General features: G+C 40.0%; 1 protein-coding gene across 10 annotated transcripts in view; it reads right to left on the reverse strand.

Annotated features, from left to right (window-relative positions):
* Positions 1-15,690, reverse strand: part of GANC (glucosidase alpha, neutral C) — a 77,200-nt gene that overhangs the window by 30,767 nt on the left and 30,743 nt on the right. For all 10 annotated transcript variants that reach the window (XR_002345333.1, XR_002345322.1, XM_021097234.1 and 7 more), the window contains 5 exons: positions 14,716-14,782; positions 12,608-12,704; positions 11,240-11,420; positions 10,857-11,010; positions 1,595-1,830 (listed from right to left, as the gene is read on the reverse strand). Coding sequence is in view for 8 of the 10 variants with exons in the window: in XM_021097234.1 (XP_020952893.1) it covers positions 1,595-1,830; positions 10,857-11,010; positions 11,240-11,420; positions 12,608-12,704; positions 14,716-14,782 (735 nt within the window). In the remaining 2 variants the exon portion in view is untranslated. The remainder of the gene's footprint in view (positions 1-1,594; positions 1,831-10,856; positions 11,011-11,239; positions 11,421-12,607; positions 12,705-14,715; positions 14,783-15,690) is intronic.

Genomic DNA, 15,690 nt, shown 5'->3' on the forward strand with positions numbered 1-15,690 from the left:
GCTGTGGCTCTGGCGTAGGCCGGTGGCTACAGCTCCGATTCAACCCCTAGCTTGGGAACCTCCATATGCCGCGGGAGCGGCCCAAGAAATAACAACAACAACAACAAAAGACAAAAGACAAAAAAAAAAAAAAAAAAAAAGATGTATGTCATAATTTTATGACAACTGGAAGGAATAATGTGTTTTATTGTACTCTCTGACTCATAATGAATGCTTGATAAATGGTAGCTGTTTATTCATTGAGAAATTAGGAGTTAACAGCATTGGCTCTGACCACCCGTGAAAGGCCTAAATCTCAGTGGAATGGGTTGAAAAGGCATCTTTAATCTCAGAGCGAGATTAAGTGCAGGGATCCATTTACATGATACATATGAAGCGCCCCCATTTTCCTCTATCATATTTTTTCTCCTTCACTCTTTTCATTATTGCTATTACCACCACAACCACCCTGGTATAACACACTTTCCAATGTGTTCTCCCCCTTTCCATTTTCTAGCTTTAATTTTTTGTTTTTTGTTTTGTTTTGTTTTTTTTGGTCTTTTGTTTTTTTAGGGCCACAACTGTAGCATATGGAGGTTCCCAGGGTAGGGGTCATCAGAGCTACAACTGCCGGCCTACGGGGATCTGAGCTGAGTCTGTGACCCTACTACAGCTCATGGCAACCCAGTGAGTGGGGCCAGGATCAAACCTGTGTCCTCATGGATACTAAGGGAACTGAGCCACGATGGGAACTCCTATTTTAGTTCTTTCCTTAACCAGATAGACAGATAGAGTCCATCAGGAAAGCAAGCAGGAAAAATGGTGTAATACAGCTGTTAAGAGACTGTTAAGAGCTTCAAGCCTCACTGCTACCCCTTACCCTTCTGCCTACATCTATGCATGCAGAGCAGGCCCTGATGCTCCCTTCTCTGATGCCAACAGGAAGTTCAAACCACACAAACCCCGGTGTGTGCACAGGAATCCTTACCACAGTCCAACCCTCTAACCACCTCTGAGCCAATCTCCTTTCCAGCTCTCGGTTAGACTATTTTCTTTTTTTTTTCTTTCTTTTTTCTTTTCTATTTTTTTTTTTTTTTTGGTCTTTTTGCAATTTCTTGGACCACTCCCGCGGTATATGGAGGTTCCCAGGCTAGGGGTTGAATCGGAGCTATAGCCGCCAGCTTACGCCAGAGCCACAGCAACTCGGGATCCGAGCCGCGTCTGCAACCTACACTACAGCTCATGGCAATGCCGGATCGTTAACCCACTGAGCAAGGGTAGGGACCGAACCCGCAACCTCATGGTTCCTAGTCGGATTCGTTAACCATTGCGCCACGACGGGAACTCCTCTCTTCTTTTCTTTTGCACAGTATTGAAGTTCCCATGCTAGGGGTTGAATCGGAGCTATAGCTGCCAGCCAACACCACAGCCATAGTGACACCAGATCCTTAATCCACTAAGCAAGGCCAGCAATTGAACCTGCATCCTCACGGATACACTTGAAGGTTCTATTTTCATGGCCATTGTTTACCAGATGGTTCTCTTCTACTAATGTGCCAAGGCAACATTTAAAAGTTCTTTGTAATGAAAAGGTTTGAGTGTTGGCTTATTTTACCTTACGTTTTTTGCTCCTGAGCAGCTCTTGCATCCTTTTGGGGTTTGGGAATCTTTTCTTGTCCCAGGTAAAGTACCTCTTGCCCTCGGTGTGCTCTATGTCCAGCCACATGACATCATAAGGAATGTCATGTTCATCAAATCCTGCATCCACTGCTTTTACATCCTGCTCATCTTCATAGTTCCAACGGCACTGATGGTACCCCAAGGAGAAGAGAGGGGGCATGGCTTGTGTGCCTAAAAGGGGGAGATGATAATTATACATTTTTTAAGGCAAGACATAGATTTATTAAGATAGGATGCTTATGAGAGATGCAAGCGGGCAGGCATGGAAGCTGTGCCATAATTATACATTTGATAAGCATCTCCTGAATGTCTACAGGGTCTAAGCACTGAGCCTGGTACTTAGAATATCAAGAGGAAAGCAGAGCCCTACCCTTAAGAAAGTGACGGTTTGGCTGATGAGGCAGGCATGTGAACAAACTGCTCTGCTCTGAGATAGAACTGCTATGTTAAAGGCATCAGCCTGGTGCTGTGGGATTGCACAGGGTCTGAAAAATTCTGCCTGTTGTGAAATGTGGAGTCTTGACAGGATTCACAGAGATGACAACACTTAGTTTGAAACCTGAAGAATAAGTAACAGCATATCAGACAGGGGGAAGGGATAAAGTATTCAGGCATAAGAAACAGAAAAGACACAGAGGCAGAAAAGAACATGATAAGCTTAGGGAAAAACAAATATTCCAGGGTGGTTACACAGAGGGAGACCAGTAAACAACAAACCTGGAGAGGATCAATTTGTAAAAGGTCCTATAGTTCAGGCTAAGGATTCTAAATCTTCTCATGTGGGAAGTCTCAAAAATTTGGCAAGCTATAACCTCAGCAGACCTATGTTTTAGAAAAATTAGGTAGCAGATTTGAAGGGAGAGTGAAGGCAAGAAGAACTGTTAAGAAACTATTACTAAAACATTTACTGATAAGATGGAGGACTTCTAGTCAACCACTTGCATTTATCTCCTTTCCCTCCCTACAGTCCTACTAAGATCAGAAAAAAAGGGGGGAAGAAAAAGAATAAAACCACAAGAAGAAAGAGAACAGGAGGGGAGTAATTTCAACAAAATTTTGAAAGGCAGCAGGCAGGGGAGGGATGGTTACTGTTGAGCAAAGCTGGGTAAGCTTTCACCAGAGTTCCTCTGAGGGGGATGCCAACAAGAAGAGTTCATCCCTGCTCTCAGAACACTAGTACACAGGAGAACTCCCCCCACCACCTGACATGACAGTGTAAAGCTCATCCAGGCACATAGAGCTTCCAGGCAGAACTTTATTCTTAATATGCATGGATAGCCAAAGATCATCCAACATTTGAGTAAAGGCTCCAAAGCTAGAGAGAGCAACTCACATAAGGAAACAGAATAAAAGGATATATGAGAAAACAGGGACAACACAAGGAATCAAAGTAAACATCAAAATGTTGTATCTCCAGAGAGATGGAAAAAAAAAGGTTGCACCATAAAATAAGACTCAGATAGCATAAGCAAGTATAAGATATTAGAAACAAGGGACCATCAGAAGATAGGAGTCTGCATTTTCCCTTCCCCATATAATGAATGCTGGTGTTGAGTAGTAAGAGTGGACACAAACGTTTCTTAACTCCTTTATACATTTCAGGCTCCTGGAAAGCTAGGTGCTTAAAAGTGTGGGGAAGGGCAAGACAGGGTAGAGGATTAAGGGATACAAACTCATATGTATAAAATAAATAAGATTCAAGGATGTAATCTACAGCCCAGGGAATAAAGCCAATATTTTATAACTTTAAATGAAGTAGAAGCTATAAAAATATTGAACCACTGTGTTGTAGACCTGAAACTAATATATTGGCAGTCACCTATACTCTAATTTAAAAAGCTAAATAAGAAAAGTCTGCAGAAAATAGAAATACGATAGCATAAATGGAAGGCCTGGAAGAGAGAAAATTGTTCAGAAACAGAAGAGATTATAAAATCAGTATAGAGAGAAAAAGGGGAAGAAATTTTAAAAGGAATAATAAGACTTTTCCCAAACTGAAGGATACAATTCTCAAGAATGAACAAGCAGCACACTGTTTATTTTAAAAGGTCTCTATCAAGGAATTTGATTCTAAAATTTAAGAGTTTCAGAATATTACAAATTTCAAGAGATAAGATAGTTCAGAGAGAAAAGATCATATACAAAGGAACAGAATTCAGTGCTATTTTGGAGCAAGAAGATAGCAGAGAAATGCCTTCAAATTCTGAGATAATAACTTTTAATCTAGTTAGCCAAATTATCAAACGAGGGTGAAAGTAGGAAAAGATGTTTTCATATTTGCAAAGAGGCAAAAAGTACACCTCTAACGCACACTTCCATAGGAAACTACCAGAAGATACTTCAAAAACAAAAACAGGAGTTCTCGTCTTGGTGCAGCTGAAATGAATCCGACTAGGAGCCATGAGGTTGCGGGTTTGATCCTTGGCCTTGCTCAGTGGGTTAAGGATCCTGCTGTGGCTGTGGCTGTGGTGTAGGTTGCAGACGCAGCTCAGATCCCGCATTGCTGTAGCTGTGGTGTAGGCCGGCAGCTGTAGCTCTGATTAGACCCCTAGCCTGGGAACCTCCATGTGCCTCGGGTGCCATCCAAAAGACAAAAAGACACACACACACACACACAAACCCAAACAAAAACAGGTAATAATAATAAAAAAGGAAACACAGGATCCAAGAAAGGAGGGATTTAACACCAGAAAATGATAAGTCCTAGGATGAAAGCTGTGCAAGGAGCTTAGAAAACAGCAGTCCACACTGAGATCTGGGAGGAAATCTCCATGGGAGGAAGTGGAATGGATAAAGCATCTGCTACTCTGAGCATCTGAAAAATGTAAACACTGAATATTGATTAGCCAGAGAATTATGGTATAATACTGGAGAGATATCACTGGGCTAAATCCTCCTCAGGAGTCAACAGATAATCTATAAATTTTTAAATCAGCTTTCTTTGACCTCAGTGGTAGATCCATTGTTTCTGAAGCACTTTCTTGTAAGTCAGGCTTATTCTAATAAAAATGCTGAAAGGGACTGTAGGTGGGTCTTTATTTTTTTGTCTTTTGTCTTCTTAGGGCTGCACCCATGGCATATGGAGGTTCCCAGGCTAGGGGTCTAATCAGAGCTGCTGCTGCCAGCCTACGCCAGGGCCACAGCAATGCCAGACCCGAGCCATGTCTTCGACCTACACCTCAGCTCACAGCAATGCCAGATTCTTAACCTACTGAGCATGGCCAGGGATCAAACCAGAAACCTCATGGTTCCCAGTCAGATTTGTTTCCCCTTTGCCAAGATGGGAACTCATGTAGGTGGGTCTTGATGGTACTTATTCCTATATGGGTATCTTCTCATATTCACAAATTCTTTGTTCTTCCCATCAAAACTGGAATCAAATTCCTCTTCTCTTGAAAATGGGCTGGACTCAGGAAATTTTAACAATAGAATGCAGCAGAAGTGATGCTGCATTACTTTGAGTTTTAACAGATTTATTGATATGTAACTCATATACCATACATCTTACCCATATAAAGCATACAATTCAATGTGAGTTTTTTTGGGGGGTATGTTATCAATTTTTAAAAATTGTGGTAAAATATATGTAACATATTACTGCTAAGTGAAGTCTTGCTTTGTAGGGCTGTACCTGCGGGATGTGGAGGTTCCCAGGCTAGGGGTCTAATCAGAGCTACAGCTGCCAGCCTAAGCCACAGTCACAGCAATGCCAGATCCTTAACCCACTGAGCAAGGCCAGGGATCAAACCCGAAACCCCATGGTTCCTAGTCAGATTCATTTCTGCTGCACCATGACAGGAACTCCGATTTTAACTATTTTTAAGTGTACAATACAGTGGTATTAGTTACATTCACAGTGTAGTACTAACATCACCACTAGCTATTTTACAAAAATTTTAACAGAAATTTCACCCCAAACAGAAATTCTATAAGCATTAGCAGTAACTTTCTGTTACCCATCCCACCCTCTAGCCCCAGGTAACTGCTAACCTACTTTTTGTCTCTATGAATTTGCCCACTGTAGGTACTTCATATAGGTGGAATCATATAATATTTGTCCTTTTGTGTCTGGCTTATTTCACATAATGCTTTCAAGGTTCATCCATGTTACAGCATGTATCAGAACTTCATTCCTTGCTATGGCTGAGTGATTTTCCATTTTCTACATATACTACTTTTTGTTTATCCACTCATCTTTGATGGGTACTTGGCTTGTTTCCACCTTTGGGCTATGGTGAATATACTACAATGATCACTGGCATACAAGTATCTGTTCAAGTCCTTATTCAGTTTCTTGAGTAGATGCCCAGGGTTCTGCAGAGTATCAATAGGGTGTGTGTATGTATGTACATATTTATACACATACACAAAGAAAAAGTGATTGATTTTAGGGATCTGGTTCATGTGATTGTGGGGGCTGGCAACTCTGAATTCTGCAGGTAAGCCAGCAGATTGGACACTCAGGGAAGAACTGAAGTTGCAGTTTGAATACAAAGGGAGTCAGTCTGAAGACAGATTCTTTTTTCTTTAGGGGACACCTCGGTCCTTTTCTCTTAAGGTTTCCAAATGATTGGATGAAGCCCACCCACATTATGGAGAGTAATCTGCTTTACACAGAGTCTACTGATTTAACTCTGTTAATCTCATCTGAAAAAAATAACCTCACAGAGACATTGAGACTAGTGTATAACCATCTGGACACCATGACCTAGGTAAGCTGACACATAAAATTAATCTTCGGGCTGGGTCATATGATAATTCTATGTTTAGCTTTTGAGGAACTGCCAAACTGTTTCCACAGCAGATGAACCATTTTATGTTACCACTAGCAGTGTATGAGTTTTTAACTCTTCCTCATCTTCATCAACACTATTCTCCTTTTTTTATTTAGCTATCCTAGTGGCTATGAAGCAGTATTTGTATTTCATTGCGTGTGTGTTTTAAATCTTTTTTTTTTCTTTTTATGGCCACATCTGCTGCATATGGAAGTTTCTGGCCTAGGGGTCTCATCGAGGTGCAGCTGCCAGCCTGTGCCTCAGCTTGAGACAAGGCTGGATCCTTAACCCACCGATCAACACCAGGAATCGAACCCGCATCCTCCTGGACACTATATTGGGTTCTTAACCCACTGAGCCACAATAGGAACTCCTCATTGTGGCTTTAATTTACATTTTCCTAATACTTAATGCTGTTGAGCATCTTAGATGCTTGTTAATCCATTTGCACATCTGCTTTGGGGAAATGTCTACTGCTTTGGGGAAATGTCTGCTTGAGCCCTTTGCTCATCCTAGAATTAAACTGTTCTTTTTTGGGAGTTTCCATTGTGGCGCAGTGGTTAACAAATCCGACTAGGAACCAAGAGGTTGCAGGTTCGGTCCCCGCCCTTGTTCAGTGGGTTGACGATCCGGGGTTGCCATGAGCTGTGGTGTAGGTTGAACATACGGCTGGGATCCCGAGTTGCTGTGGCTCTGGAGTAGGTCGGTGGCTACAACTCCGATTCGACCCCTACCCTGGGAACCTCCATATGCCATGGGAACAGCCCAAGAAATACCAAAAAGACAAAAACAAACAAACAAAAAAAAAACCTGTTCCTTTTTGTTGTTAAGATTTTCACATATTCTGGATTTGAGACCCTTATCAAATATGGGATTTGCAAATATTTTTCCTATTTTGTAGGGTGCCTTTTTACTTTCTCGATAATGTTTTTGATGCACAAAAGTTTTCAGTTTTAAATAAGTCCAACTTATCTAAATTTTTCTTCTGTTCATATTTTTGGTGTCATGGCTAAGAATCCATTGCCAAATTCAAAGTCATGAAGATTTACCCCTGTTTTCTTCTAAGAGTTTTTATGATTTTCACTCTTATGTTTATGCCATTGATTCATTATGAGTTAATTTTTTGTCTGTGGTGTGAGATAGGGGTCCAATTTCATTCTTTTTTGTGTGGATATACAGTTGTCCCAGTACCATGTGGTTAAGAGATGATTCTTTTCCCACTGAATGGTCTTGAACCTTTATTGAAAATCAAGTGGTCAGAGATGTATGGGTTCACTTCTACCTTGTCAATGGCTTATATGTCTATCCTTATGCTAGTAGCACAGTTTGGATTACTTTAACTTTGCAGTAAGTTTTGAAACTGGGAAGTATGTCTCCTTTTTTTTTTAACAAGAAAAGTGTTTTAAGTCTAGTTATTTTGATAGGTTTTCTAATACACATAATTAACAATTTATTATAAAAAACCTACATATACAATTAATACTTGATCAAAAAGTCTTTTAAAATATAATCAGCTATAAGCAGAATGAAATGTATAGAAAGAGACATTTCAAAGTCATAGCAGTTACTACTATTACAATATTTAATCATTTTTACAATAGGTCTGCTAGTCCATTTCAATTAAATTTGTTCTCAGAACCATCACATATCTTGCTGAATTTGATCTAGAGCAAAAGCAAGTTGCTTAATTTTTGTTTCCATTGCTTTTTTGTTCTTGCATGTTTCCTCCAGAAGTCCACACATTTCTTCTTCAACCTGATGAACCTTTAAATCTGCAGAATCAATACATTTCTGTTTTTCACTTGCCAGTTGTATTATCTCAGCTTGATGAGCTTCAACAATTGCATCAACTTGTTTTTTAAAGGCATCATCCATACTATGAAGCTTTTCCATTGCATCCTTTAGGACTTAATTCTTACTTTTGCAGTTCAATACTTTTGTCTCTTTCTGCTTTAAGTTTCCTTTCTTTGTTTTCAAAATTTTCTTTCACTTCTTTTACTTGCATTTTAAGATGACAGAGAAGTTCTCCTTTATCATGCCACTTCTGATTAAGTGTACTGTAAGCTTTTCTAATTTCTTCAAGTTCTAATTCCTTTACTTTCAACTGCTGTTTTAGTTTTTCTTTTCTTTCATTATGTCTTTCTAGTTTTTCAATTACGTTATCCAGTTGTGAAGATTTTTCATCAAGCTGTTCTTGCGTACACTTTTGTATTTCAGTGATCTTTTCATGTAATGTTTTGATTTGTTCCTCTCTTTCCTGTAAACATTCTTTTAATTTTCCAATGGTTTCAGTTTGGTCTTCTATGATTTTGCACTTAATTCTTAGTGTGTAATTATCACGTTCACTTGCTTTTCGCAGAGATTCATTCTCTCTACACAAACTTTCAATTTGAGCCTCTAGTTTCCCACGATTTTGGGCTAGAGAAGATCCCTGTTGTGGGAAGTATGTCTCCTTTAACTTTTTTTTACCCCCAGGACTGTTTAGCTATTCAGAGCCCTTTGAGATTCCATATGAATTTTAAGATGAGATTTTCCATTTTATCAAATAGGGCCATTGGAATTTTGACAAGGATTTCAGTGAGTCTATAGATTACTTTCAATGGTAACAATATTAAGTGTTCCAACCATGAACATGGGATTTCTTCTCATTTATTTAGCCCTATTTATTTTCAATTTATTCTTTTTTTCTTTATTCTTCAGGCTGTCCCCGAAGCATACAGAAGTTGCCAGGCCAGGGATCGAATCCAAGCCTGAACTTTGACCTATGCCATAGCTGCAGCAATGCTATACTACACCATGGATCTAACCATGGATCTAACAGGAGCCTCCACAGAGACAAGTTAGATCATTAACCCACTGTGCCACAACGCAAACTCCAGGCCTTTTTTTTTTTTTTTTTTTTTTGTCTTTTTGCTATTTCTTGGGCCGCTCCTGCGGCATATGGAGGTTCCCAGGCTAGGGGTCCAATCAGAGCTGTAGCCACTGACCTACACCAGAGCCACAGCAACGCGGGATCCGAGCCGCGTCTGCAACCTACACCACAGCTCACGGCAACGCCGGATCGTTAACCCACTGAGCAAGGGCAGTGATCGAACCCGCAACCTCATGGTTCCTAGTCGGATTCGTTAACCACTGCGCCATGACGGGAACTCCCAGGCCTTTTAAATTTAGGAATGTGCTATAATTTTTAGCATACAAGTCTTTCATCTCCTTGGTTAAATTTATTCCTGGGGATTTCATTCTTTTAGATGTTATTGTAAATTGAATTATTTTCTCAATTACTTTTTAGATTGTTTATTGCTGGAAATACCACTGATTGTGTGTTGATCAAGAACCCTGCAACTGTGGTTAACATGTGTATTAGCTCCAGTAGTTTTGTGTGTGTGTGTGTGTGCGTGTGTGTGTGTGTGTGTGTGTGTGTGACTTCTTTGAAATACTGTTATTTAGGATCACATCATTTGTAAATAGAAATAATTTCTTCCTTTCTAATTTAGATTCCTTTTCTTTTTCTTGCCTAATTTCTCTGGCTGGAGCCTTCACCACAATGTTCAATAACAATGGTGAAGGTAGGTAGCCTCATTTTGTTTCTGATCTTAGGGGAAACCTTGCAGTCTTTTACCACTGAGTTTGACAGCTGTGAATTTTTCTTAAGTGCCTTTTATCATGTTGAGGAAGTTTCCTTCTATTCTTAACCTTCTTAAAGTCTTAATCATGAAATAGCATTGGGGAGTTCCCTTGTGGTGCAGCGGGTTAAGGATCCGATGTAGTCACTGCAGCCTCCTGGGTCACTGCTGTGGCATGGGTTTGATCCCTGGCTGAAGAATTTTCACATGCCACAGGTGCAGCCAAAAAGAAAAGAAAAGAAGTAGTGTTGGATTTTGTCAAATGCTTTTTCTGCATCAGTTAAAACAGTCTTTTCTATCATTTGTTTTTTGGCCACACCTGCAGCATGTGGAAGTTCCCGGGCCAGGGACTGAACCAGAATCACAGCAATGACTCAAGGCACAGCTGTGATAATGCTAGATCCAATGGCACTAGGCCACCAGGGAACTCCAATCATTTACATCTTTTAAAGACAAAATGCTTTAGTGGTATGTTTTAATGAAGAAGAGAACAGACAAGAGTTTGGGTTGAGACACTGGTCATCTGAGATGAAGTTAGAGAAAGCCCAGGGGTTAAAGGCTCCAAGGAATACAGATGGTGAGTATCAGGGATTAGAGAATGAAGAATTCAAGCCCCAGTGGAATGTTTAACCAAGCTGAATGGGATGAGTCTGAGAGCAGAAATGCTTGCTTCTTAAAAAGCTTGAGTAATTGTTTGTAAATTCTACATGGTGTGAAACAGATAGTAACTTACAGTGATCATACATGGGATACAGGAAATATAATGGAATAAGAAACGGGTACTTCCACATGCAAATACCTGTAAGGTATGAGTACTGCTTAAAGATGTCAGAAGGTGTAGGTCCTGTCAGCAGAAAAACATCAATGATTCCACTCTCCGACATCCAGTGCACATCAGTTCGAGATTCGACCTTTTGTTTAGCAGCAACTGGACCCATCTGGGTCAGTGTATACTGGAAAAAGAATGGAATGAAGGTCTGAAAAATTTCCTTCCAACCCACAACACACACCCGAACGTGTGTAATAGTCTGTCCCTTTACTACATACCAATAATTTTCACTGATTATACTGTGAAGACTCTGGTGGCAGATGACTGCCACTAGAAAACCTAGAGCTATGATTACTCTTCACTGGTTTTGTTTCTTTTGTAAGTATGACATGCAGCCATGAGATATAGCTCACCTTTATAGCAGGTTCTGTATTGATCTCCACTAGCGTTTCAGAGGCATTTAGCCAAAAAATGCCTAGAGTCCTGCCCACTTTGTGAGCAAGGAGATAAGGCACTGACCCATAAATGCCCAGTTTGTCATATATTTTATATCCATATACATCTAGATTATAAAGACGGTAAGCCTCTCCATCTCTGAAACACACAAAGGATTATCAATGACCATCATGTATACATTAACGAATAGTACAGCTCCACTCTCCCCTGCAAAGTCTTAGGTCCTATACATCTTTCAAAGCTCAACTCTTAACATTTCCCTAGAGGTTTTCTGACCCAGGCTGGGTAGATATGGCTCCCCTCCGTTGACTGCTTTAGCTTCCCCTCATGCTACTTTAGGCACGCATGAGCTCATATCTGAGATATCTTTTCTGAATATCTCTTGGGAGGTGAGGACTGTTTCCTGTGAATCCTCCACAATAGTAAGCACACAATAAATTGACAAATTTTGTGAGTATTTCTCTGTTGCTAAAACAGAATGCCAGTGTCCTAATATGCTTCTACGGTGCTGAGCAGGGAAAGTTAGGAACTGAATTGGTGTGGGGAGCACAGAACTCAGGTTGCTGTGAGAGCAACACAGTTTCTGATTCACTTGTCACTATGTCTACTTATTATCTAAGCAGCACCTAAACCTGGCAGATTTGATCAGACTGTGTTTCATTTGGTTCTACTTCCTCTGATACCTCTGGCATTTTTTTGGTCAATAGTGTTAGTCTGAAATAACCTCCCTGAGGGTGATTACATTCTCTGGCTCACTGTCCATTTTTCGTAAAAGCCTTTTTCTAGGTCAGTGATTTTCACAGCGTGTTTCCAAGGGGTCTTCAGAAAGGCCTTGAGAGCTAAAAGCAAAACCCAGGGAGGTAATGTGTTGAAGAACTCCACCCTACTCAACCACAGCAGCTCCATATTTTTATTTACTCTATATTTTTAGGGTTCCACATTACAGTTTTTATAATTGTCTAATTTTTGCCAAAAAAATAAAATAAGGGAGTTCCCTGGTGGCTTAGTGGGTTAAAGATCTGGCATTGTCACTGCTGTGGCTCAGGTCATTGGTGTGTTGTGGGTTCAGTCCCTGGCCTGAGAACTTTTGCATGTTGCAGGCCTGGCAAAAAAAAACAAACAAAAAAAACAAACAAAAAATAAAAATTGAAAACCACTGTTCTGAGTAATCATTCAAGGAAAATACTTAAAGATCTACAAGCAATATCATAAAGGAAAAGGGGAGGCTCATATTAGCAACGGCTCAGACATCTCACATTTTACTTTCAAACATTTCCAGTCCAAAAACCAAAGCCTCTGGTAAGAATTCTTGTTTTTCACTTTACCTGGTATTTTTAAGTTGGTGTGATTCTGCATGTTGTGGGATCCCATAGAGATGTTCAAATCCATGCAAGGAGAAATCCAAACCAATGGACGTAGGACCTGCAGGGACCAGGACAGTGACTGAGTTTTCCTTCTCAGTGGGACAATCAACTAAGGAGATTCAGTTAACTCTAAGAGTAGCAAGATGACTTGACTAAGGATCGAGAGACCTGAGCTTGCCTTGATCACGTACGCTGACTCTGTATGATGTTATATTCAGGTGTTGTGGGGATACAAAAATGCACAAGGCAAAGTTCTGGTCACTTATTAGTTATGTTTCCTTGACTATGTGCTAAAGTTCTCTGTGTCATTATTTATAGTAAATCTCTTTTCTATCTGTAAAATATGTTTACAAAATTCTAGATTTTTTCCTAATCTAAATTTTTCTGAAATACATTGCATACTTCTTTGCGTTAGGAAGCAGAAGATAGTGAGCATTTTTAATCTTTGCCGGATGAAAGACTGCATGTCCTCTGCCTGATCATTCACACTTACCGCATACAGAATTATAATGTCAAGGACACCAGGAGAAACTTTCCTTGTTCCTCAAAATCCTCCTCCCCCCCAGTTCCCTGTGATTGTAAATTAATAAATTTCCTTTAACAAAAGTCCTTTATTTTAACAATTATTTTAGAAATATGGGGAAAATGAAAGTAACTAAGAAAGATAACATTGGCTGAAATTCACTCTTAGAGAAACGTATTTGACATCAAATGGTCCTTATTTGGAGGAGTTTATGGAAAGGGGATGTTATAGATAAGATAAAAAAAGATTATAATGTTACAGAAAGGAGAGCCCTAGGGCCCCCCAGTTACAATTTTTGGACACAATGTCAGTCTCGATCATTATACTAGGCCATAGAAGAGGATGCTAGAATAGAGATTCTCAAGGAGTTAGGGAAGGTCTGTTATTCTACAGGTTAGGGAGGAGGAAGCAGAAAAGTATTTTTTCCAACTACACAAGGAAAAAGTATTTGATGTTATCTCCTAAAGAGACAAATTCTTTCCCAGCCATCTAGACCCACCCATCCCCCCACCATCACTAAGCCTAGTAAGAAATGTCGTAGATGGACACATGATGCTTGCATGAATGATAGGGAGGCCTGGAAAAGGTTCAGAACCACTGGCTGCACATGTTGGAGGTAAGAAGCTCTAGAACTTGGTTTCTTGTCACTTGACTCTCGTAAAAATAGAATTTGGGGAGTTCTTGTTGTGACTCAGTGGGTTAAGGACCCGATGTTGTCTCTGAGAATGAGCGTTCAATCCCTGGTCTCACTCAGTGGATTAAGGATCAGGCATTGCCTCAAGCTGCAGTGTAGGTTGCAGATGTGCCTTAGATCTACTGTTGCTGTGGCTGTGGTATAGGCCTGCAGCTCCGATTCAAGCCCTAGCCTTGGAACTTCCATATGCCACAGGTGTGGCTGTAAAAACAAGGAAAAAATAGAATGTGGAAAATGGGGGGGCGGGGTACAGAATGCTGTAAATGTGGAATTTGCACCTGTCTGAATCACTGGATAGTGCAAGCAGTATGCTGACCTAGGGCCTTCCATGAGACCATAGCTCTGTGAGGCCTATACCTGTTTTAAACTGTTTTAAACTTCCCACAGGTCAGACACTCACTATTTCTCTGGTGCATTACTGAAGAATAGGGGACCCAAATCTGAGATTTCTGTTCTCCTTACAGAAGACATATGTTTAGGTGCCAAAGCTCAAGGTACTTTTATTTATTTACTTATTAAAATTTTAAAATTTATTTATTTTTTTTAAGGGCTGCACCCATGGCATATGGAGGTTCCCAGGCTAGGGGTCTAATCGGAAGCACAGCTGCAGGCCTACACCAGAGCCACAGCAACGCCAGATCCAAGCTGCATCTGCAGCCTACACCACAGCTCATGGCAACGCTGGATCGTTAACCCACTGAGTGAGGCCAAGGATAGAACCCACAACCTCATGGTTCCTAGTTGGATTTGTTTCTGCTGCATCATAACAGGAACTTCTCAAGGTACCTTTAGATAGAGACATTTACCATTTTGGAAAGACCTATTTTAACACTACACCAGTTTCAATTTTACCATTAACTTTGACATCCACAAAATTTCCAAATTTCTCCTCCCACAGGCCTAGTTCCTCTGGATTCTCCTGTTGGCACAAAAAAGGGTAGCAAAGTGAGTTTATGTATTGCAGCAAATGTGGTTACCACGATAGCATTTCTTTGATTAAATTATTAAACTGAGGAAATGAGTTCATCTTTTAAAAGACTATACCAGTACATTTAACAAATTAGATCTATGTTCTATATGAATCCCATTAAACAACCTTGTGACCTATAGCTGACATGAATATATTTTTATTGTGGTAAAATATACATAATATAAAATTGACATTTTTCACCATTTTAAGTGGCATTAAGTATATTCACATTATTGTGCAATCATCACCACCGTCCATCTCAGAACTTTTACATCTTTCCAAACTGAACCTCTGCACCCACTAAAAAATAACTCCCCATTCTTCCTTCCCCTCAGCTCCCGACAACCACTTTTCTACTTCCTGTTTTTATGAATGTGACAACTCTAGGTATCTCATATGAGATAGAATCATACTCATTTGTCCTTTTATGACTGGCTTATTTTACTTTGGTATAATGTTTTCAAGGTTCATCCATTTTGCAGCATGCCTCAGAACTTTCTTACTTTTTAAAAGGCTGAATGATACTCCATCGTATATATAAACCCCATTTTGTGTGTACATTCATGTGACAATGACTCTTGGATTGCTGGATGGCTTCTCCCTTTCGGTCATTGTGATAATGCTGCTATGAACAGAGGCATACAAATAGTCTGAGTCTCGCTTTCTCTTTTGGATATATATCCATAAGTGGAATTGCTGGATCATAGTGTAATTCTATGTTTAATTTTTTAGGAACTGCCATACTGCTTGACAGGAATATCTTTACAAGAGCCAAAATGATGTGAAAGCCCTTTGAAACATGCAGTCTTTACACATGAAGACAAAACATTTAGAATCAAATAATTTGGGTCTCTTTT

The sequence above is a fragment of the Sus scrofa genome, chromosome 1 (assembly GCF_000003025.6).
Source record: "Sus scrofa isolate TJ Tabasco breed Duroc chromosome 1, Sscrofa11.1, whole genome shotgun sequence".
Lineage (NCBI taxonomy): Eukaryota > Metazoa > Chordata > Mammalia > Artiodactyla > Suidae > Sus > Sus scrofa.